The 23,658-nt window shown below is 44.8% G+C and overlaps 1 protein-coding gene across 1 annotated transcript in view; it reads left to right on the top strand.

Annotated features, from left to right (window-relative positions):
* Positions 1-21,880, top strand: part of LOC135484606 (neuroblast differentiation-associated protein AHNAK-like) — a 38,390-nt gene extending 16,510 nt beyond the window's left edge. Inside the window, exon 6 of the mRNA XM_064766239.1 lies at positions 457-21,880. Coding sequence (XP_064622309.1) covers positions 457-19,103 — 18,647 coding nt within the window. The 3' untranslated portion in view covers positions 19,104-21,880. The remainder of the gene's footprint in view (positions 1-456) is intronic.
* Positions 21,881-23,658: the final 1,778 nt, after the last annotated feature.

Raw genomic sequence — 23,658 nt, forward strand, 5'->3', positions numbered from 1 at the left:
GTCTGTGTAGCCACATCCGCCTCCAGGAGCACTGTACCCATTTTACGAGCAATCGCTTAAGATTGGTCAAATAAAGCCCTGATTTATAGTATTTAAGGGCGAAAAGCAGTCTGTCCCGAAGACTCAATGCTCCCAAGTACTGTCCACTCGGGCGTTGGCTCCATTAGTTTTACAGCTTGTACCAAGATGGCAGCACCTGCTTGTGTGAATTTTGGACCAGCACTAATGCAGTTAGAAGAGAGCTTTAAGTATCAGAAAAAGTACACAAACATTCAACCAATGATTTGGAACTCTTTTCCCGTGCACAAGGACTCGTCTGCATTTGTTCTGGCCCTTTCCTCATTGAGCAGTGAGCGGCAAATTACTTCTGACAGCCATTGCCACACATGCCTTCTCCCTTGCATCATAACCTTGTGTTTTGATCATGCTTTAAGACCTTTCTCCATCTCCCTTCAGATGACAGAATACTTTCTGTGACAGTTTCAACAAAGAACATCCCGTTAGAAGATGCCTTGACGATCCTTGGGCACGCGGCGCCATACCCAATCGTTCTTCAAGTAGAGAAAGCAACGCCAGCCTCACAACTGAATTTGACCCCCATAAAAGCAGGAGTGGGTGCAGGCTCTACGATAAAACATCCATCATTCGAATCTCCATCTTTGGATGGCCCTACCGCAGGCATGGACTTAAAACTCAGACCCCCGAGTTTAGGCGGCAAGTTACATGGTGATATTGACACTCCTAAAGGAGGACTAGGATTAAATGGTGATATGAACTCTGGCATTGATGGTGATCTTGATGAACCTGAAATTGGTGCAGTAGAAGCCCCAGCTGTTGAGTCTGGCATTGGCGGGGGACTTGATTTAAATCTAGGATTAGATCTTGGTGGTGTTGGTGATGCGCTTGGATTAAATGGTAAAGCAGACACAGATTTAAATGTAGATGTTGATGTTGGTGATGTTGATATGAACGTGAATGGCCCAGATGTAGACTTGGACGGCAAAGGAGGTATTGGAGGTGGCCTCGGTTTCGGTGGAAAGGTATCTCCTCCAGATGTAGACTTGGATGGCAAAGGTGGTATTGGAGGTGGCCTCGGTTTCGGTGGAAAGACATCCACTCCAGATGTTGACTTTGGTGGCAAAGCAGGACTAGGTGGTGGACTTGGGTTTGGTGGAAATGTGTCTGGTCCAGATGTAGATGCTGGTTTGGATGTGAAAGGTGGATTAGGTGGTGACATTGGTGTAGGTGGCGACATCTCCTCTCCTGATGTGGATCTCAAGGGCGGAATAGATGTAGATACCCCTGATGTGGAATTAAGAGCAAAAGGTCCAAAAGCAAAAGGAGGAATGAAAATCCCCAAATTTGGAAAGAAATCGCCAAAGGCTGATGGAAAAGTGAAAGGACGTCCTAACACATTCACTGCTGGTGCTGATATCGATGGTGGTGCTTCTCCTCCATCTGGAAGTCTCTCTGCGGCCTATGATGATAGTCTGCCCAGTCTGAAAAGTGATGGCTCACACGATCATCCCAAGCACAAAGGTAAGGGTGGTTTCAACTTCAACTTCAAACTGCCCAAATTCCCTAGTTTCGGTGGGAAGCATAAGCATCATCATGATCATGATGATGATGATGCTGATGTTGACCTGCGTGGCACATGGCCTGGCAAAAAGAAGAAAGGAAAAGGAAAAATCAAATCGCCTACAGGAACACTTGGCTTTGGCGTGAGCGGTCCAGATGCTAATCTGGATGGTGATGTCCAAGTGGGTGGCAAGATCGATACTCCTGATGTTGATGTAGATGCCAAAGCTGAACTCCCAGATGCAGATGCAAATATCGGTGGTGGTCTTGGATTTGGTGGCAAGCTTGACACCCCTGATGTTGATGTAGATGCCAAGGCTGAATTGCCTGATGCAGATGTGAAGATTGGAGGTGGCTTTGGAGGTGGTTTTGGTCTTGGTGGGAAGATTGACACTCCAGATGTTGATGTAGATGCCAATGCTAAGCTACCTGATGCAGATGCAAATATCGGTGGTGGTCTTGGATTTGGTGGCAAAGTTGATTCTCCTGATGTTGATGTAGATGCCAAGGCTGAATTGCCTGATGCAGATGTGAAGATTGGAGGTGGCTTTGGAGGTGGTTTTGGTCTTGGTGGGAAGATTGACACTCCAGATGTTGATGTAGATGCCAATGCTAAGCTACCTGATGCAGATGCAAATATCGGTGGTGGTCTTGGATTTGGTGGCAAGCTTGACACCCCTGATGTTGATGTAGATGCCAAGGCTGAATTGCCTGATGCAGATGTGAAGATTGGAGGTGGCTTAGGAGGCGACCTTGGATTTGGTGGCAAGGTTGACACTCCTGATGTTGATATAGATGTTGATGCTAAACTCCCAGATGCTGATGTGAATATCGGTGGCGGCTTAGGTAGTTTCGGTTTCGGAGGCAAGGCTGATGTTCCAGATGTTGATGGTGAGATCAAGGTTGATGCTCCAGAAATAGATGTAAATACTCCAAAGGGCAGTTTCGAGTTTGGAGGAGGAGTTGATGTTGATGGGCCAAGTCTAGGTGGGAAAGCAGACTTACCAGATGCTAATGTAAAAGGAGACATCAATTTCGGAGGCGGGATTGGATTGAAGGGTGACACTGATGTTGATGTGAAGGCACCTAAGATCGGCTTTGGGCTCAAGGGCAAGGGTGATCACTCACATTCAGATAGCGACTCTGATGATGACCATGACCACAAGGGCAAAGGCAAAGGAGGTTTCAATATCAATATGCCTCACCTCAATATGCCTCATTTCAAAAAGCCACATTTCGGATTTGGTGGAAAGGGCAAGGGCAAACATGGTGTAGATGCTGATGTTTCCCTTGGTGGAGGAGCAGACCTTCCAGATGTTGATGCTGATGTTCCAGATGTGGATGTACATGCCTCACCAGATGCTGATATCAGTATTGGTGGAGGAATAGGTGGAGGAGGCAATGCTGATGCTGACCTGCCTAAAGGCGATGTTGACCTCAAGATTGGTGGAGAAGTTGATACTCCTGATGTTAAATTAGGAGGCAAAGTCAAAGGAAAAGGTGGATTAGGAAAGAGATTCAGCTTTGGTAAGAAGGACAAGAAGAAGAAAGATAGGTCAAAGAAGCAAGATGATGACAGTGACTCGGATGATGGCCACAAAAAGGGCAAAGGTGGTTTCAGTTTTGGCTTGAAAAAGCCCAAATTTGGATTTAGTTTTGGTGGCAGAGGTGACGGAGATGGTGATGTGAAGATCAAAGCTGATGCTCCAGATGTTGACCTCAATGCAGGAGTTGATGGTGATGCCAAGATTGGAGGTGGCTTTGGTATAGGAGGAGGAATTGATGGTGGTCTCCCTGATGCTGATGGCAAAGTTGGGCTTTCTGTGGATGGCGGGTTGCCTGATGTTGATGGTGATGCTAAGATAGGAGGTGGCCTTGGATTCGGTGGAAAGGTTGATACTCCAGATGTTGATGTAGATGCCAAGGCTAAACTTCCCGATGCTGATGTCAATATTGGAGGTGGCGTTGGATTCGGTGGCAAAGTTGACACTCCAGATCTTGACGGCAAGGCTGAACTCCCAGGCGCTGATGTGAATATTGGAGGCGGTATTGGAGGTGATATGCCAGATGTAAAAGTAGATGGAGGTATTGATGCAGACATTGATGCCGATGTGAACCTTAAAGGACCAAAGATTGGTTTTGGTTTTGGCAGGCGTGGCTCCAAATCTAGCAGCTCCAGTGATGATGACGATGATGATAAGAAGAAAGCTAAAGGTGGATTCGGTTTTGGTTTGCCAAGCTTGAAGTTTGGGGCAGGAGGTGATGGAAAGGCTGACCTTGGTGGAGATGTCAGTATTGATGGAAAGGCGAACTTACCTGATGTAGATGGTGATATCAAGATCAATGGCAATGCTCCAGATATTGATTTGAATGCTGGTGCAGGAGGTGATATCAATATTGGTAGTGGTCTTCCAGATGCAGATGTCAAGATTGGTGGTGGTGTTGACACGGATCTTGGTCTGAAAGGTGATGCTGACCTAGAAGGACCAAAGATAGGATTTGGGCTTAAAGGCAAGGGTGACCACTCACATTCAGATAGTGACTCTGATGATGACCATGACCACAAGGCCAAAGGCAAGGGAGGTTTCAATATCAATATGCCTCACCTCAATATGCCTCATTTCAAAAAGCCACATTTCGGATTTGGTGGAAAGGGCAAGGGCAAACATGGTGATGCTGATGTTTCCCTTGGTGGAGGAGCAGACCTTCCAGATGTTGATGCTGATGTTAAGATCAAGGCTGATATTCCAGATGTTGATGTGCATGCCTCACCAAATGCTGATATAAGCATTGGAGGAGGAATAGGTGGAGGTGTCAACACTGATGCCGACCTGCCGAAAGGTGATGTTGACCTCAAGATCGGTGGAGAAGTTGATACTCCTGATGTTAAATTGGGAGGCAAAGTCAAAGGAAAAGGTGGATTAGGAAAGAGATTCAGCTTTGGTAAGAAGGACAAGAAGAAGAAAGATAGGTCAAAGAAGCATGATGATGACAGTGACTCTGATGATGGCCACAAAAAGGGCAAAGGTGGTTTTAGTTTTGGCTTGAAAAAGCCCAAATTTGGATTTGGATTTGGTGGCAGAGGTGGCGGAGATGGTGATGTGAAGATCAAGGCTGATGCTCCAGATGTTGACCTCAATGCAGGAGTAGATGGTGATGCCAAGATTGGTGGTGGCTTCGGTATAGGAGGAGGAATTGGTGGTGGTCTCCCTGAGGCTGATGGCAAAGTTGGGCTATCTGTTGAAGGTGGACTTCCAGATGTTAATGGTGATGTAGAGATCAAGGCGGATGCCCCAGAAATAGATGTCAATGCTGCACCTGGTGGAGGTATCAGTTTTGGGGCAGGAATGCCAGATGCTGATGTGAAGCTCGGTGGAGGTGTTGATGCTGATCTACCAGATGTCAATGTGAAAGGAGATGCTGACCTTGATACTGATCTTGACCTGAAGGGCGGTGCTGGTTTGAAAGGACCAAAGTTTGGTTTGGGACTTAAAGGCAGGAAGGGTTCTGATTCCGATAGCGACTCTGATGATGACCATCACCACAAGCACAAGGGCAAAGGTGGCTTTAACATCAATATCCCGAACTTTAAACTACCATCATTTGGTGGAAAGGGCAAGGGTAAACACGGTGCAGGTGCTGACCTTTCTCTTGATGGTCCAGATGTTGATGTGAATGCCAAGGGTGAGCTGCCAGATGCTGATGTCAGTCTTGGAGGAGGTATTGGTGGCGATGCCAACATTGGAGGTGGCATCGATATTGATGGAAGTCTACCAGATGCAGATGTCAAAGTCGGTATTGATGGAGATCTACCAGATGTCAGTGTAAAGGGAGATGGAGACCCTGATGCTGATCTTGACCTGAAGGGCGGTGCTGGTTTGAAAGGACCAAAGTTTGGATTGGGACTTAAAGGCAGGAAGGGTTCTGATTCCGACAGCGACTCGGATGATGACCATCACCACAAACACAAGGGCAAAGGTGGCTTTAACATCAATATGCCGAACTTCAAACTGCCTTCATTTGGTGGAAAGGGCAAGGGTAAACACGGTGCAGGTGCTGACCTTTCACTTGATGGCCCAGATGTTGATGTGAATGCCAAGGGTGAGCTGCCAGATGCTGATGTCAGTCTTGGAGGAGGTATTGGTGGCGATGCCAAGATTGGAGGTGGTGTCGATATTGATGGAAGTCTACCAGATACAGAGGTCAAAGTTGGTGCAGGTGCTAATATTCCTGATATTGAGGGTGATGCTGGTGTTGATGCTAGTGCCAAGCTGAAGGGACCTAAAGTTGGTTTTGGCATGAAGGGAAGAAAAGGCTCCGACTCTGATAGTGACTCTGATGATGACCATCATCACAAGGGAAAAGGAGGCTTTAACATAAACATGCCTCATCTCCATATGCCTCATATAAAGATGCCGTCATTTGGTGGAAAGGGCAAGGGTAAACACGGTGCAGGTGCTGACCTTTCACTCGATGGCCCAGATGTTGATGTGAATGCCAAGGGTGAGCTGCCAGATGCTGATGTCAGTCTTGGAGGAGGTATTGGTGGCGATGCCAAGATTGGAGGTGGCGTTGATATTGATGGAAGTCTACCAGATACAGATGTCAAAGTCGGTATTGATGGAGATCTACCAGATGTTGATGTCAAGGGCGGTGCTGATGTTGATGGTGATATTGACCTGAAGGGTGGTGCTGATTTGAAAGGACCAAAGTTTGGTTTGGGACTTAAAGGCCGTCGAGGTTCTCATTCAGATAGCGATTCCGATGATGACCATCACCACAAGCACAAGGGCAAAGGTGGCTTCAACATCAATATGCCTAACTTCAAACTGCCATCATTTGGTGGAAAGGGCAAGGGTAAACACGGTGCAGGTGCTGACCTTTCACTTGATGGCCCAGAGGTTGATGTGAATGCCAAGGGTGAGCTGCCAGATGCTGATGTCAGTCTTGGAGGAGGTATTGATGTTGATGCTGATGTTAAGATCCAAGCTGATGCTCCAGATGTTGAAGTGAATGCCTCACCAGATGCAGATATAAGTATTGGAGGAGGAATAGGCGGAGGAGTCAACGCTGATGCCGACCTGCCTAAAGGCGATGTTGACCTCAAGATTGGTGGAGAAGTTGATACTCCTGATGTTAAATTAGGAGGCAAAGTCAAAGGAAAAGGTGGATTAGGAAAGAGATTCAGCTTTGGTAAGAAGGACAAGAAGAAGAAAGATAGGTCAAAGAAGCATGATGATGACAGTGACTCTGATGATGGCCACAAAAAGGGCAAAGGTGGTTTCAGTTTTGGCTTGAAAAAGCCCAAATTTGGATTTGGATTTGGTGGCAGAGGTGGCGGAGATGGTGATGTGAAGATCAAGGCTGATGCTCCAGATGTTGACCTCAATGCAGGAGTTGATGGTGATGCCAAGATTGGAGGTGGCTTTGGAATAGGAGGAGGAATTGGTGGTGGTCTCCCTGACGCTGATGGCAAAGTTGGGCTATCTGTTGGAGGTGGACTACCAGATGTTGATGGTGATGTGGAGGTGAAGGCTGATGCCCCAGAAATAGATGTCAATGCTGCACCTGGTGGAGGTATCAGTTTTGGGGCAGGAATGCCAGATGCTGATGTGAAGCTCGGTGGAGGTGTTGATGCTGATCTACCAGATGTCAATGTGAAAGGAGATGCAGACCTTGATGCTGATGTTAATCTGAAAGGGCCAAAGATTGGTTTTGGCCTCAAAGGTAGAAAGGGTTCTCATTCAGATAGTGACTCTGATGATGACCATGACCACAAGGCCAAAGGCAAAGGAGGTTTCAATATTAATATGCCTCACCTCAATATGCCTCATTTCAAAAAGCCACATTTCGGATTTGGTGGAAAGGGGAAGGGCAAACCTGGTGTAGATGCTGATGTTTCCCTTGATGGAGGAGCCGACCTTAGAGATGTTGATGCTGATGTTAAGATCAAGGCTGATGTTCCAGATGTGGAAGTACATGCCTCACCAGATGCTGATATCAATCTCGGAGGAGGAATAGGTGGAGGCTTAGATGCTAATATTGACATGCCTAAAGGAGATCTAAAGGCTGATGTTGGTTCACCTGATGCAGACCTCAGCATTGGTGGTAAGCTAGGCAAACCAAAGGTTGGAGGCAAAGCTAAAGGCAGGTTTAGCTTTGGCCAAAAAGACAAGAAAAAGAAGCCAAGAAAATCATCTGGAGACCACAGCGATAGTGACTCTGACGATGAGGGTCATAAGAGAGGAAGTTTGGGCTTTAAAATGCCTAGTTTTGGGTTTGGTGGCAAAGGTCATGGCCGTGGTGATGGAAAGGTGTCCCTGAATGCTCCAGATGTTGATGACAATGTAAAAATCAAGGCAGATGCTCCAGATGTAGATCTCAACGCAGGAGTTGATGGTGACGCCAAGATTGGAGGTGGCTTTGGTATAGGAGGAGGAATTGGTGGTGGTCTTCCTGACGCGGATGGCAAAGTTGGACTATCTGTTGATGCCGGATTGCCCGATATTGACGCCAAGGTTGATGGTAATCTACCAGATGTTGATGTAAATGGAGACGCAGGACTTGATGCTGATGCCAAGCTGAAGGGACCTAAAGTTGGTTTTGGCATGAAGGGAAGAAAAGGCTCCGACTCTGATAGTGACTCTGATGATGACCATCATCACAAGGGAAAAGGAGGCTTTAACATAAACATGCCTCATCTCCATATGCCTCATATAAAGATGCCGTCATTTGGTGGAAAGGGCAAGGGTAAACATGGTGCAGGTGCTGACCTTTCACTTGATGGCCCAGATGTTGATGTGAATGCCAAGGGTGAGCTGCCAGATGCTGATGTCAGTCTTGGAGGAGGTATTGGTGGCGATGCCAAGATTGGAGGTGGCGTTGATATTGATGGAAGTCTACCAGATGCAGATGTCAAAGTCGGTATTGATGGAGATCTACCAGATGTCAGCGTAAAGGGAGATGGAGACCTTGATGCTGATCTTGACCTGAAGGGTGGTGCTGGTTTGAAAGGACCAAAGTTTGGTTTGGGACTTAAAGGCCGTCGAGGTTCTCATTCAGATAGCGACTCGGATGATGACCATCACCACAAGCACAAGGGCAAAGGTGGCTTCAACATCAATATGCCTAACTTCAAACTGCCTTCATTTGGTGGAAAGGGCAAGGGTAAACATGGTGCAGGTGCTGACCTTTCACTTGATGGCCCAGATGTTGATGTGAATGCCAAGGGTGAGCTGCCAGATGCTGATGTCAGTCTTGGAGGAGGTATTGGTGGTGATGCCAACAGTGGAGGTGGCATCGATATGGGTGGAAGTCTACCAGATGCAGATGTCAAAGTCGGTATTGATGGAGATCTACCAGATGTTGATGTCAAGGGCGGTGCTGATGTTGATGGTGATATTGACCTGAAGGGTCCGAAAATTGGCTTTGGCCTGAAGGGGAGAAAAGGCTCCCACTCTGAAAGTGACTCCGATGATGACCATCACCACAAGGGAAAAGGAGGCTTCAATATAAATTTGCCTAAGTTTAACCTGCCTAAGTTTAAAGGCAGAGGGCATGGAGGAGTTGAAATTGGAGCTGATGGAGAAATTGGTGGCAAAGTCGACGTGCCAGATGTTGATGGTGATGTGGAAATCAAGGCTGATGCCCCGGAAATTGATGTCAATGCAGCACCTGGAGGTGATATCAGTATCGGCGGTGGCCTCAGTGGTAAGCTGCCAGATGCAGATATCGAAATTGGTGGTGGAGTTGATGCGGATCTACCAGATGTCAGTGCAAAGGGTGGTGTAGATGCTGATCTTGATTTGAAGGCTGATGCAGACCTCAAGTCGCCGAAAGGAAAAGGAGGATTTGATTTCAAAATGCCCCATTTCAAAATGCCCAATTTCGGATTTGGAGGAAAGGGCAAGGGCAAACATGGTGTAGATGCTGATGTTTCCCTTGGTGGAGGAGCAGACCTTCCAGATGTTGATGCTGATGTTAAGATCAAGGCTGATATTCCAGATGTTGAAGTGAATGCCTCACCAGATGCTGACATAAGTATTGGAGGAGGAATAGGTGGAGAGGTTGATGCTGATGCCGACCTGCCTAAAGGCGATGTTGACCTCAAGATTGGTGGCGAAGTTGATACTCCTGATGTTAAATTAGGAGGCAAAGTCAAAGGAAAAGGTGGATTAGGAAAGAGATTCAGCTTTGGTAAGAAGGACAAGAAGAAGAAAGATAGGTCAAAGAAGCAAGATGATGACAGTGACTCAGATGATGGCCACAAAAAGGGCAAAGGTGGTTTTAGTTTTGGATTGAAAAAGCCCAAATTTGGATTTAGTTTTGGTGGCAGAGGTGGTGGAGATGGTGATGTGAAGATCAAGGCTGATGCTCCAGATGTTGACCTTGATGCAGGAGTTGATGGTGATGCCAAGATTGGAGGTGGTTTTGGTATAGGAGGAGGAATTGGTGGTGGTCTCCCTGATGCTGATGGCAAAGTTGGGCTTTCTGTTGAAGGTGGACTTCCAGATGTTGATGGTGATGTAGAGATCAAGGCTGATGCCCCAGAAATAGATGTCAATGCTGCACCTGGTGGAGGTATCAGTTTTGGAGGTGGAATTGGTTGTGGTCTCCCTCATGTTGATGGTAAAGCTGGACTATCTCTTGATGGTGACCTTCCAGATGTCGATGTGAAAGGAATGGATGCTGACTTTGGTGTTAAAGGTGATGCTGACATAAGTGGTCCAAAGATTGGTTTTGGTTTTGGAAGGAGAGGTTCTGTCTCATCTGCATCTAGCTCCTGCTCTGATGAGGACAAGACAAAGGGTGGTTTCCATCTGCCGAGCCTGAAATTTGGGGCAGGAGGTGACGGAAAGGGCGATCTCGGAGAAAGAGGAGGCTTGTCTCTTAATGGTCCAGAACTTTGTGTTGATGGTGAGTTGGATGTCAAGGCTGATGCCCCAGCTGTACCAGGAGGCGATGTCAGTATCGGAGGTGGTATTGGAGGAGGTTTGCCTGATGGCGATGTCAAGATCGGTGGTAGCATCGATGGTGATCTGCCAGATGTGAAAGGCAATGCAGGAATTGATGCAGATGTCGACCTTAAAGGACCAAAGATTAGTTTTGGTTTTGGCAGGCGTGGCTCCAAATCTGGCAGCTCCAGTGATGACGATGATGATAAGAAGAAAGCTAAAGGTGGATTTGGTTTTGGTTTGCCAAGCTTGAAATTTGGCGACAAAGGTGATGGAAAGGGAGATCTTGGTGTAGGTGGAGATGTTTCTCTGAATGGTCCGAGTGTGGATACTGATGTAGAGATCAAGGCTGATGCACCAGATATTGATTTGAACACAGCTCCAGGAGGTATCAATATTGGTGGGGGTATTGGGGGAGGTCTGCCAGATGTAGATGTTAAGCTTGGTGGAGGTGTTGATGCAGATCTTCCCGATGTCAAGGTTGGAGGAAGTGTCGATGCAGATCTACCAGATGTCAAAGTTGGAGGAGGTGTTGATGCAGATCTTCCAGATGTTGGATTGAAAGGTGATGCTGACCTAAAAGGACCTAAGATAGGTTTTGGGCTGAAAGGCAGAAAAGGCTCGCATTCTGGCAGTGACTCTGACGATGATGACCACAAGGCCAAAGGCAAAGGAGGCTTCAATTTCAATATGCCTCACATCAATATGCCGCACTTCAAAAAGCCACATTTCGGATTTGGTGGAAAGGGCAAGGGCAAACCTGGAGTAGATGCTGATGTTTCCCTTGGTGGAGGAGCAGACCTTCCAGATGTTGATGCTGATGTTAAGATCAAGGCTGATGTTCCAGATGTTGATGTGCATGCCTCACCAGATGCTGATATCAGTATTGGTGGAGGAATAGGTGGAGGGGTCAGTGCTGATGTTGATCTCCCAAAAGGAGATCTTGAGATTGGTGGAAAAGTTGACACTCCGGATGTAAAAGTCAAAGGAAAAGGTGGATTAGGAAAGAGATTCAGCTTTGGTAAGAAGGACAAGAAGAAGAAGGATAGGTCAAAGAAGCATGATGATGACAGTGATTCTGATGATGGACACAAGAAGAAAGGCTTTGGTTTCAAGTTCCCTAGCTTCTCTGGAAAGAAGGGCCACTATGATATTGATGGTGGTGCAAAGGGTGATCTTGATGGGCAAGGTACTTTCTCAGGCAAGCTACCAAAGGCCGAGGTAAAGGTTGGAGCTGATATTGACACACCCAAAGGAAGTATTGATGTTAAAGGTGACCTCCCATCTGTCGATATTGGTGGTGATGTCAACGGTCCAAACGGAGATGCTAGTCTCAACCTCGGTCTTGATAGTGATGTGAAGGGACCCAAAGGAGATGTTGATGCTGATGCTGGATTTGGAATTAGTCTATCAGGACCAAAGATTTCGCTTGGAGTTGATGGAGATTCAGAGAGTTCTGATTCTGGTAGCAGTGGTAAGGGAAGGAAGAAGAAGTTTCGTAAGAGGAAATCATCTGGGTCATCATCCGATGACGAGAAGAAGGGCTTTAAGATTGGTGGTGGCATTGGTTTCAACGGACCAAGTTTGGATGTTGATGCCAAAGCAGATCACTCTGACGATGGAAGTGCAAAATTGAAGTTGTCTGGACCAGACTTTGGAGTCAAGGGTGGCGTTGATGCTGATGCAAAGGCTGGTGGAGATGCATCTCTTGGTTTGCCTGGTATCTCAGGTGGGATCGGTGTGAAAGGCGATGGCAGCATCTCTAGTGATGACAAAGAGAAAGATATCGACATCGAGCTTGCCCTACCACAGTTGTCCATTCCTCCTACCCCTGATGCAAGTGAAATGGAAGGACCTGATCTTAAAGATAAGAAAAAGAACCGGTTTTCCATCGGAAAGTTTATGGGTGGCAAGCCAAAGGGTAAAGTTGATGTTGATGCAGACGCTAAAGTTGACATTGATTTGGACAAAGACCATAAAGGCAAGAAAAAGTTCCGAATGCCAAGTTTCAAATTTGGTAAGAAGAAGAAGGGTAGTTTAGACATCACTACTCCAGATACTGATGTGGTGGTACCAGAGGTTGCTGGTGGTGTGGAAGCTGGCATTGAAATTGATGGTTTCGGTGGAAGGCAGAGCCCAGACACCAGCCTACACAAAGACATGAAAGTACCATATATCGATGCCAGTGCGGAGTCGTCTGGGTCAAACCTTGATGTAAGTGGTGGAGCCAAGCTTGACATTGGCTTGCCATCTGCTTCTATTGGAATTGATGTCGAGGAGCCAGTGATTGCTGCATCTGCTGGTGGTGAATTGGAGAGTGCTGCCCCAGGTGTTGATGTTGGAATTGGATTTTCTGCACCAGGCCTGAAGAAGCAATTGACCACTGACTTGGATGCTCCATCCAGTGCTTCTGATGGTGAGGGAAGACTCGGTCTAAAAGCTGGCATCGACATTGGTAAACCAAAGGTCGATGTTGAAAAGCCAAATGTCAAAGGTGGTTTGGGTATAAAACTTCCTTCCTTCAAAAAGAATAAGAAGAAGTCTGGTTCAGACACGAGCAGCGACTCAGATGATGGTGGTCATGATAAACTTAATGCTGGACGCGGAAAGTTAGGATTGAAGGGAGAAGTTGATGTTGATGCTGATGTCAAGAAACCTAAACTTGGCATGAAGATGCCATCTTTCAAACTTGGTACAAAGAAGGATGATAAAAGCAGCAGCAGCAGCGATTCTGACGATGACAAGAAGGGAGGCCTAGGAGGTTTCAGCTTGAAAGGAAACGTAGAAATTCCAAGTGCGGATGTCCATGTCCCAGAGGTCGATGCTGATGTTTCTGTTGAAGGTCCAAGCATTGGAGGTGGAGTTGATGCTAGTATCAATGCTCCAGAAGGTGGAATCCACATTCCATCTTTCAAGAAGAAGAAGTCTCTCTCAGGCAGCAGCAGCAGTAGCAGTGATGATGATGACAAGAAGGGAGGCCTAGGAGGTTTTGGTTTGAAAGGAAAAGTTGATGTCCCAAGTGCCGATGTCCATGTCCCAGAGGTCGATGCTGATGTTTCTGTTGAAGGTCCAAGCATTGGAGGTGGAGTTGATGCTAGTATTGGTGCTCCAGAAGGTGGAATCCACATTCCATCTTTCAAGAAGAAGAAGTCTCACTCTGGCAGCAGCAGCAGCAGCAGCAGTGATGATGATGACAAGAAGGGAGGCCTAGGAGGTTTTGGTTTGAACGGAAAAGTTGATGTCCCAAGTGCCGATGTCCATGTCCCTGAGGTTGATGCTGATGTTTCTGCTGAAGGTCCCAGCATTGTGGGAGGTGTTGATGCTAGTATTGGTGCTCCAGAAGCTGAAATCCGTATTCCTTCTTTCAAGAAGAAGAAATCTCACTCAGGCAGCAGCAGTGACTCTGATGATGACAAGAAGGGAGGCCTTGGAGGTTTTGGTTTGAAAGGAGAGGTTGAAATCCCCACTGGTGATGTTGATGCGAGTGCAGATGCTGATATCAAGGCTGATGTAGATGCTGGACTTGAAGCACCACAGGCTGAAGGAGGCTTGAGATTACCATCTTTTTCACTTGGTAAAAAGAAGAAAGACAATTCAAGCAGCAGCAGCAGTGACTCCGACGATGATAAAAAGGGTGGCCTTAAATTCGGCTTGAAAGGAAAGGTAGAAATTCCAAGTGCTGATGTCCATGTCCCTGAGGTCAATGCTGATGTTTCTGCTGAAGGTCCCAGCATTGTGGGAGGTGTTGATGCTAGTGTCGGTGCTCCAGAAGCTGAAATCCGTATTCCTTCTTTCAAGAAGAAGAAATCTCACTCAGGCAGCAGCAGTGACTCTGATGATGACAAGAAGGGAGGCCTTGGAGGTTTTGGTTTGAAAGGAGAGGTTGAAATCCCCACTGGTGATGTTGATGCGAGTGCAGATGCTGATATCAAGGCTGATGTAGATGCTGGACTTGAAGCACCACAGGCTGAAGGAGGCTTGAGATTACCATCTTTTTCACTTGGTAAAAAGAAGAAAGACAATTCAAGCAGCAGCAGCAGTGACTCCGACGATGATAAAAAGGGTGGCCTTAAATTCGGCTTGAAAGGAAAGGTAGAAATTCCAAGTGCTGATGTCCATGTCCCTGAGGTCGATGCTGATGTTTCTGCTGAAGGTCCAAGTATTGGAGGAGGCGTTGATGCTAGTATCGGTGCTCCAGAAGCTGAAATCCGTATTCCATCTTTCAAGAAGAAGAAGTCTCACTCTGGTAGCAGCAGCAGCAGTAGTGACTCCGATGACGACAAGAAGAAGGGAGGCCTTGGAGGTTTTGGTTTGAAAGGAAAAGTTGATGTCCCAAGTGTTGATATTGATGCTGGTATTGGTGCTCCAGATGCTGAAATTCGGGTTCCATCTTTCAAGAAGAAGAAGTCTCACTCGGGCAGCAGTAGCAGCAGTAGCAGTGATGATGATGACAAGAAGGGAAGCCTAGGAGGTTTTGGTTTGAAAGGAAAAGTTGATGTCCCAAGTGCTGATATTGACGCTGGTATTGGTGCTCCAGATGCTGAAATTCGGGTTCCATCCTTCAAGAAGAAGAAGTCTCACTCTGGCAGCAGCAGCAGCAGTAGCAGTGATGATGATGACAAGAAGGGAGGCCTAGGAGGTTTTGGTTTGAAAGGAAAAGTTGATGTCCCAAGTGCTGATATTGACGCTGGTATTGGTGCTCCAGATGCTGAAATTCGGGTTCCATCTTTCAAGAAGAAGAAGTCTCACTCTGGCAGCAGCAGCAGCAGTAGCAGTGATGATGATGACAAGAAGGGAGGCCTAGGAGGTTTTGGTTTGAAAGGAAAAGTTGATGTCCCTAGTGCTGATATTGACGCTGGTATTGGTGCTCCAGATGCTGAAATTCGGGTTCCATCCTTCAAGAAGAAGAAGTCTCACTCTGGCAGCAGCAGCAGCAGTAGCAGTGATGATGATGACAAGAAGGGAGGCCTTGGAGGTTTTGGTTTGAAAGGAAAAGTTGATGTCCCAAGTGCCGATATTGACGCTGGTATTGGTGCTCCAGATGCTGAAATTCGGGTTCCATCCTTCAAGAAGAAGAAGTCTCACTCTGGCAGCAGCAGCAGCAGCAGTAGCAGTGATGATGATGACAAGAAGGGAAGCCTAGGAGGTTTTGGTTTGAAAGGAAAAGTTGATGTCCCAAGTGCTGATATTGACGCTGGTATTGGTGCTCCAGATGCTGAAATTCGGGTTCCATCCTTCAAGAAGAAGAAGTCTCACTCGGGCAGCAGTAGCAGCAGTAGCAGTGATGATGATGACAAGAAGGGAAGCCTAGGAGGTTTTGGTTTGAAAGGAAAAGTTGATGTCCCAAGTGCTGATATTGACACTGGTATTGGTGCTCCAGATGCTGAAATTCGGGTTCCATCCTTCAAGAAGAAGAAGTCTCACTCGGGCAGCAGTAGCAGCAGTAGCAGTGATGATGATGACAAGAAGGGAAGCCTAGGAGGTTTTGGTTTGAAAGGAAAAGTTGATGTCCCAAGTGCTGATATTGACGCTGGTATTGGTGCTCCAGATGCTGAAATTCGGGTTCCATCCTTCAAGAAGAAGAAGTCTCACTCTGGCAGCAGCAGCAGCAGTAGCAGTGATGATGATGACAAGAAGGGAGGCCTAGGAGGTTTTGGTTTGAAAGGAAAAGTTGATGTCCCAAGTGCTGATATTGACGCTGGTATTGGTGCTCCAGATGCTGAAATTCGGGTTCCATCTTTCAAGAAGAAGAAGTCTCACTCTGGCAGCAGCAGCAGCAGTAGCAGTGATGATGATGACAAGAAGGGAGGCCTAGGAGGTTTTGGTTTGAAAGGAAAAGTTGATGTCCCAAGTGCTGATATTGACGCTGGTATTGGTGCTCCAGATGCTGAAATTCGGGTTCCATCCTTCAAGAAGAAGAAGTCTCACTCTGGCAGCAGCAGCAGCAGTAGCAGTGATGATGATGACAAGAAGGGAGGCCTTGGAGGTTTTGGTTTGAAAGGAAAAGTTGATGTCCCAAGTGCCGATATTGACGCTGGTATTGGTGCTCCAGATGCTGAAATTCGGGTTCCATCCTTCAAGAAGAAGAAGTCTCACTCTGGCAGCAGCAGCAGCAGCAGTAGCAGTGATGATGATGACAAGAAGGGAAGCCTAGGAGGTTTTGGTTTGAAAGGAAAAGTTGATGTCCCAAGTGCTGATATTGACGCTGGTATTGGTGCTCCAGATGCTGAAATTCGGGTTCCATCCTTCAAGAAGAAGAAGTCTCACTCGGGCAGCAGTAGCAGCAGTAGCAGTGATGATGATGACAAGAAGGGAAGCCTAGGAGGTTTTGGTTTGAAAGGAAAAGTTGATGTCCCAAGTGCTGATATTGACACTGGTATTGGTGCTCCAGATGCTGAAATTCGGGTTCCATCCTTCAAGAAGAAGAAGTCTCACTCGGGCAGCAGTAGCAGCAGTAGCAGTGATGATGATGACAAGAAGGGAAGCCTAGGAGGTTTTGGTTTGAAAGGAAAAGTTGATGTCCCAAGTGCTGATATTGACGCTGGTATTGGTGCTCCAGATGCTGAAATTCGGGTTCCATCCTTCAAGAAGAAGAAGTCTCACTCGGGCAGCAGCAGCAGCAGTAGTAGTGATGATGATGACAAGAAGGGAAGCCTAGGAGGTTTTGGTTTGAAAGGAAAAGTTGATGTCCCAAGTGCCGAAGTCCATGTCCCTGAGGTCAATGCTGATGTTTCTGCTGAAGGTCCAAGTATTGGAGGAGGTATTGATGCTAGTATCGGTGCTCCAGAAGCTGAAATCCGCATTCCTTCTTTCAAGAAGAAGAAGTCTCACTCAGGCAGCAGCAGCAGTGATGATGATATCAAGGCCGATGTAGATGCTGGACTTGAAGCACCACAGGCTGAAGGAGGCTTGAGATTACCATCTTTTTCACTTGGTAAAAAGAAGAAAGACAATTCAAGCAGCAGCAGCAGTGACTCCGACGATGATAAAAAGGGTGGCCTTAAATTCGGCTTGAAAGGAAAGGCAGAAATTCCAAGTGAAATCCGTATTCCTTCTTTCAAGAAGAAGAAATCCCACTCAGGCAGCAGCAGCAGTAGTAGTAGTAGTGACTCTGACGATGATGAGAAAAAAGGCCTTGGTAAATTTGGTCTGAAAGGAGATGTTCCAAGCGCTGAACTTGATGTTAAAGCTGAGTCGCCAAAGCCAACGAAGAAGAAACGTAAACTGCGGGGTGGTTTCTTAATCAAGAGGAAAGACTCTGATTCCGATTCAAGTGACAGCAGTGACAGCAACAGTAGCAGCAGTGACAGCAGCGACTCTGATGATGACTCCAAGAAAAAACTTGCCAGGTTTGGAATCAAAGCACCAAAGATTCCTAAAAAAAAAAAATCGATATCGCCTGAACTTGGCCTTGACTTGAAATCACCTGACAGTGGGGTTGAGTTCAGTGCAGGAGTGACACCTGATGTTGAGGAAGAAGTTGTTGTACCCGAACATAGTTTAAAAAAGAGTTCTAAGAAACCAGCTGCGACACCACAGGAGAAGGAAGCACTTTTGAGTCAGCTTCCTGATATCTTAGCTGCTGGTGAATCCCCAGACCTTTCACTACACCACTCTGATCAAGATGTCGCAGATGAAGAATCTATCATGCCAGAATTTAAAGCTGATGTTGAATCCGGTAACCCCGCACTACTTGCCATGCTTGGTGGTGATTTGCCTGAAGGTCAGCTGTCTGCAGATGTATCAGTCGATGTTCAGAGTGACCCTCATCTTGATGTCGAAGCGAGGGTTCCAGGTTTCCCGGAAATAAACGATAAATTCCCATCCTTCGATTCAGCTACAACAACACAGTCGATGGAAACGTCATCCCAGCAGTCCTCGATGAGCGAAAAGGTTGTGATGAGTGGGAGCTTTCCTGAAGGAGCGATGCCGAGTGGATTCAGCTCAACGACATCCATATCCAGTTCAACTTCAATGAAATCTGAATCTAAAAAGTCATTTACGCGCGTCATGAGTGTGACAGATGGTGATGGATCAGCATCAACAACAACATCTTCCTCTTTTTCGTCATCTTCATCCTCCAGACAGACGATGTCAACGCAAAAATCTTTTACGATATCTGGTGAAGGTTCGGCATCCGATTTTAGTGGAATGATCGAAGGAAGCAAGCCTGGCATGGAGGTTTCTGGTGATTTTGCGATGGGTGTTCCTGGCGCTACAGTCATGCGGTCGGTGTCTGAAGAATCGTCGTCCTTACAATCTCTGAAACAGCAGAGGTCTGTTACAACATCCAGTGCTGATGGTGAGCCTGCTAAAACGGTTACCATGACGAAAGAGGCAGAAGCAATGGAACAGTCAGCGCGGATGGAGCAGACGGCCGAACTAGTCACTGAAGAAGGAAAACCTGGTACTGTGCTCATGAGCAAGAAGGCAGAAGAAAGTTCATCCGCACAGAGTGAGTCGACCAAAATGGAAGTAAAAACTGATGTTGCTGGATCTGCAAACGGAGCGGGGCTTTCCATAAAAGGGAACAACAAAAAGAGTAATAATAAAAAGAAGAAAGGAAAGTAACGACATGTCGAAAAGACTGAACTTTAATCAGAGCCATGCAACTTCATTGTAAATATCATTATTTTGCTGAGAGATACCTCTGTACAATATGGTTGGCTCTGTGTGGATACATTCATGTCTTCTGGCGTGGAATAATCAAAGGTCAGGAGTTTACTGTTCAGGTCTGTTTCATCTCAGTTGACTGGTAGTTTCTGTACATTGCTGTGCATTTCTGTACATGAATGTACAGGGACAAACAAAATCTTGACATGAAATTAATGTGCCTGTTACATCTGCCAGAAAGCAACTCAATTGTTGTTACATAAACGCTACAAATATCAATATCGTTTGCAATGTAGTACTCAATTTTAGGAAATTTGTCAATTTGGAATCCAACGATTTATTTCAAGCTTGTCAATATCACCATGTTTTTTTCTTTAAAAATATCCCGTACACGAGGCCACAAAATGTGCACTTAAATAATAGAGTTACGCATTCTTGCATGTTCAATTGAACCATTGAATCTTCTTGAATTACTGATGGGGGTCGTACTTCTTGAAGGGTCATTGGGGTGGATTTGTCAGAAGGTGGTTCTTTAATGCGATGGGGGTCGTAATAAAAGCATGTTCATGATTTGTGGCCGCAGGGCATGTTAAAACTGGAAGTTTTTGTAAGTCAGGGATCTGTCCCGAATAATATGTATGTAACTGATAATCTGAGTAAGACTAGAATAGGGCTTCTAAGATATGTAAGGTGTCTTCTGCAAGGTGGTTATTTTTACATGTTATGTTTTTTTTATTGTAAATACAAATGGAAAGCACCTTGGAGAGAAATATTTTGGAAGCTTCTAAAAATATGTAACATGGAAAGTTCCCTAGTTTATTTTGTATATTACAATATTATTGATGTCAAATGTTTGGAATTGTTTGTCATACTTATGATGATTAATTTCATTCTATGATTAAGAGCATACTGTCTGAATTGCTATTAGGTTATATGGGGCATCCCTTGTGCTAGACTTTGTATAAAAAGTGTGTGAATGTATTATCTTATGTCAATTTTCTCTACTCTTCATGGACATCAATACCAATATTGTCAAAATAACTGATCCTTAAACATGCGTACCATCCAAAATTTAAGACCCGACAAAACATTTTAATTTTCTCAATAAAAAGCCTGTTACCTTCAGGTTAAAATTGTTTTACTACAAAAATGATTCAAAAAAATTTACCAAAATAGTTTAAGATGTGCATTCCATTGAAATAGTGTTAATTAATCTTTTAAAGGAGTCGTGTATATATTTGAGACTTTTTAATTCAAATTCTTGCACATGTTATTTAAGTGGGCCTTTGTCCTTCTTCTATTCTTCACCCTACCGTCAAACATGCTTTTCATTTTTCAACATTTTGTAGATAATTCAAGGTGACTTAAGTTTTTAACTTTTCCAAAGAATTCCATTTTGGCTTGGGTGTTTAACTTACTTAAAACTGCCATTAACCTCCTGTTTTCATTTCTTTATCATAAAAAATGATTGTAATGGTAATCCCTGTGAGCTGACATTGTCTATGCCCAAAGAAAGTGTATGGAATCTTTTTTAGCAATCTGTCAGCCTATTTATCAATTTTGCTCTTCAAATGTCTTTTTCAATATTTGACATAATTCAGTCAATAATGTTAGTTTGAATGGAAATGTTTTCTATTAAATGATATATTTTTGCAGTTCTTTAACATTTTGTAAAATCCACTTGGCTCTTGTTTTACAGCAGCCTCGGGCATTTCACTACCGAGTTCTTTCATAGTATTACAGGTACTGCACATAACTAGTAATTTGTTGGCGGGTACAAAATGGAAAAAAATGCCATACACTTTTTTTAGGCCTGTAATGTACTTATCTACCCTGTTCATCATTGTATGATTTTAGAAGAGAGTAGTGCAAAACTTTTTATGCAGACGTCAATTCTACTGACATTTGCTGTTGCCAACCTTTTTTGCACTGGGCAGAATGTAAAATGTTATGCAAACTTAATGTTAATGGGTTTTTTTCTGATACCAGGCCATTGTGGACTTGGCAAAAAATGTTCAAGGCTAATTTTTCTCAGTTTTGGCAAGCTTGGCATTTTTTACAGCATTTGAATATAACATCTGATATGCTGCTGGCTTTGTGATATACTCTATTCTATATTGTTGTTATTTGTGAATATTGAGCTCAAAATCAGATTTTTACGAGAATTATGTGATTTCTTCTAATATTGAACTTAACTTCAGATGGATTGACAGGGTATGGTGCACACTGGTTTCTATAATTTTCTGGAAAATTTCTTAAACATTTCTTCGATGAATTATCTTTTGTATTGTCACAAACTTGCCTATAAGATGCTCAACTCATTATTAACCCCTTTGCATTCAGCATCGACAAAATGTATTTCAAACTTTGGTAATTATGATATAGAGATGTGATACAAGTAACTTTATTTGTTTCGTTGACTGGGCCTTTAACTGTTGTGCCTGTTTTATGAGTTACCCGTTGGTTAAGTTTCTGATTTTCAATTCGGATGATCTGATTGCAAAGGGGTTAAAAAGGTTTCCAATTATCAATTGACAGTATTATCTCATCATTAATGTTGGTAATATTTTGTAATACTTAGTCTAGATGTATATATTTTGTATGGGAGATTGGCCAAGGGCAATACAGGGCACTCATGCTTTTCAAATAATACCAATTAAGGCATCTATATATTAACACATGTTCTAATTGTCATACGTCATCATGAGAATAAAAATATGCAATATAAAATATAATTTTATGATTTGGGTCAGTTTTTGTTTGGAAAACAATGGACTAATCATAAAATGACCCAGTTGGTGCAAATCAGCTACAGTCTGTTCTGGCATTCCCCTTTAAAATCTGTAGAACACAACTGAAACAGACACAAAAAAACTGTGGACAAGGAACAGCCTGTAGGGCTGTAATTATGAATATTTGCCGCTAATCATGCTGTAATTCATCAAATTATTATCTGTCTGGATTTTTCTGTAGTATGAACGTTTCTCTGGATAATTGTACACAATTTTCTGCTTCCACTGATTTATTGGGCTGTCGACAAAAACCTATGCCTGGGCAACACAAAATGGATGTTGACTTCACGGACAAAACCTGGCCGAACTAAAGACGCCTGTCGCTGATGTACGGGTGCAGTTCCTGAGACATTGAGCCAAAATTTGATGGACTGATGTGTTGTTCTATCTTATCAGTCTTTTGCTCGGTTTGTGAAGTATTCTGAGACCTTGCCAGAATCATCTCATTCCAAAAGATAAGTGCACAAGTGAGGCAATCTAAATGTTAGAGAGTTTACGTGTTGTCCCTTGAACCTGAAGTACATTGTGACTGATTCCTTGCGTTCGAGGCACCCCACTCCCAAGGACGGTTTTAATCGGATCATGAAACCGACCCCAACTCCTATTACTGCCACAGATTACAAGCCCAATCCATATGGACATAGACAGAGCTGCTTCCCCACTCCACAGAGTCAACAACACTCTTCAAAGGACAGGACAAGAACTTGCAAAGCTAACCAGCATCGCCTACTCCAGTAAACAAACAAGGCTTAATTCAATAAGCCCACTCAATATGAAGACAAAGTCACAACCTCCACTAACCAATCCATGACCAGACATTCGTTATAGCCCTCTTTACCCACAACCTGTCCACGCAGACCAAACTCTCATACCATAATTATGTGATATCTTTAGCAAGACTAAACAGTCTGTTGGTTGTGACAATGTGTCCGGTGTCTTTGACAAGACAATTGATACCAACATCCGAGCCGTTGTGACAACATTTTAGACATCTTTGACAAGACTAAAAGCCATATCTGAGGCTTTACAGATTTTAGAGTAAGATCGACATGTCCCGAATGGTTGTGACATTGTCTCTGTCTCGCCTGTTCATGAACCATAGCGTTTGGACAAGTTTTGGTCATGTTATAGGGTGTCTATTGCGATGTCAGACTAGATTAAAGTCAAGATTAGCACATGAGCTGCTATCACTTGGGTTGCATCCTCGTTTGACCAGGGTGGTTTTTTTTTCACTTGACCCCACCTCCTAAGCAGGGGCATCCTTCAAACCGAGGGCCCATATTCATAAAAGCCTGCTTAGCCTGGTTGGCACCTATTTTTGACCCTGGCTGCCAACTCAGCGCAGTTGGATACTAAGTGTCATTCATAAAACCCCGCTAAGCTCAGTTTGGTGCTAAGTTGTCTGCTAACTTTAGAGGTGCTCTGGGGTACCTCTAAGTCACTAGTTGGCAACTAATTTTGTCATTTCTACATTGGATTCAGAGGCAAGATGAATTCAGGAGCTAGCAAAGTTGCATCGTGTGAAGAGAAGAGAATGGTAATTACTAGTAATATAAACACGCTAATGCCACATGTTTAGGCCCGCTTCGTGGGCAGGGGTGATTTAGTGGTGCGTGGAATGTCCGTGAACCCCGCCTGTGAACTTTGTCATAGGCCTATGATAAACCACCGATGTGGAAAGAGTATATGTTTATTTACAATAGTAAGAAGAGATCATATGA

This window comes from Lineus longissimus, chromosome 3 (genome assembly GCF_910592395.1).
Source record: "Lineus longissimus chromosome 3, tnLinLong1.2, whole genome shotgun sequence".
Taxonomy (NCBI): Eukaryota; Metazoa; Nemertea; class Pilidiophora; order Heteronemertea; family Lineidae; genus Lineus; species Lineus longissimus.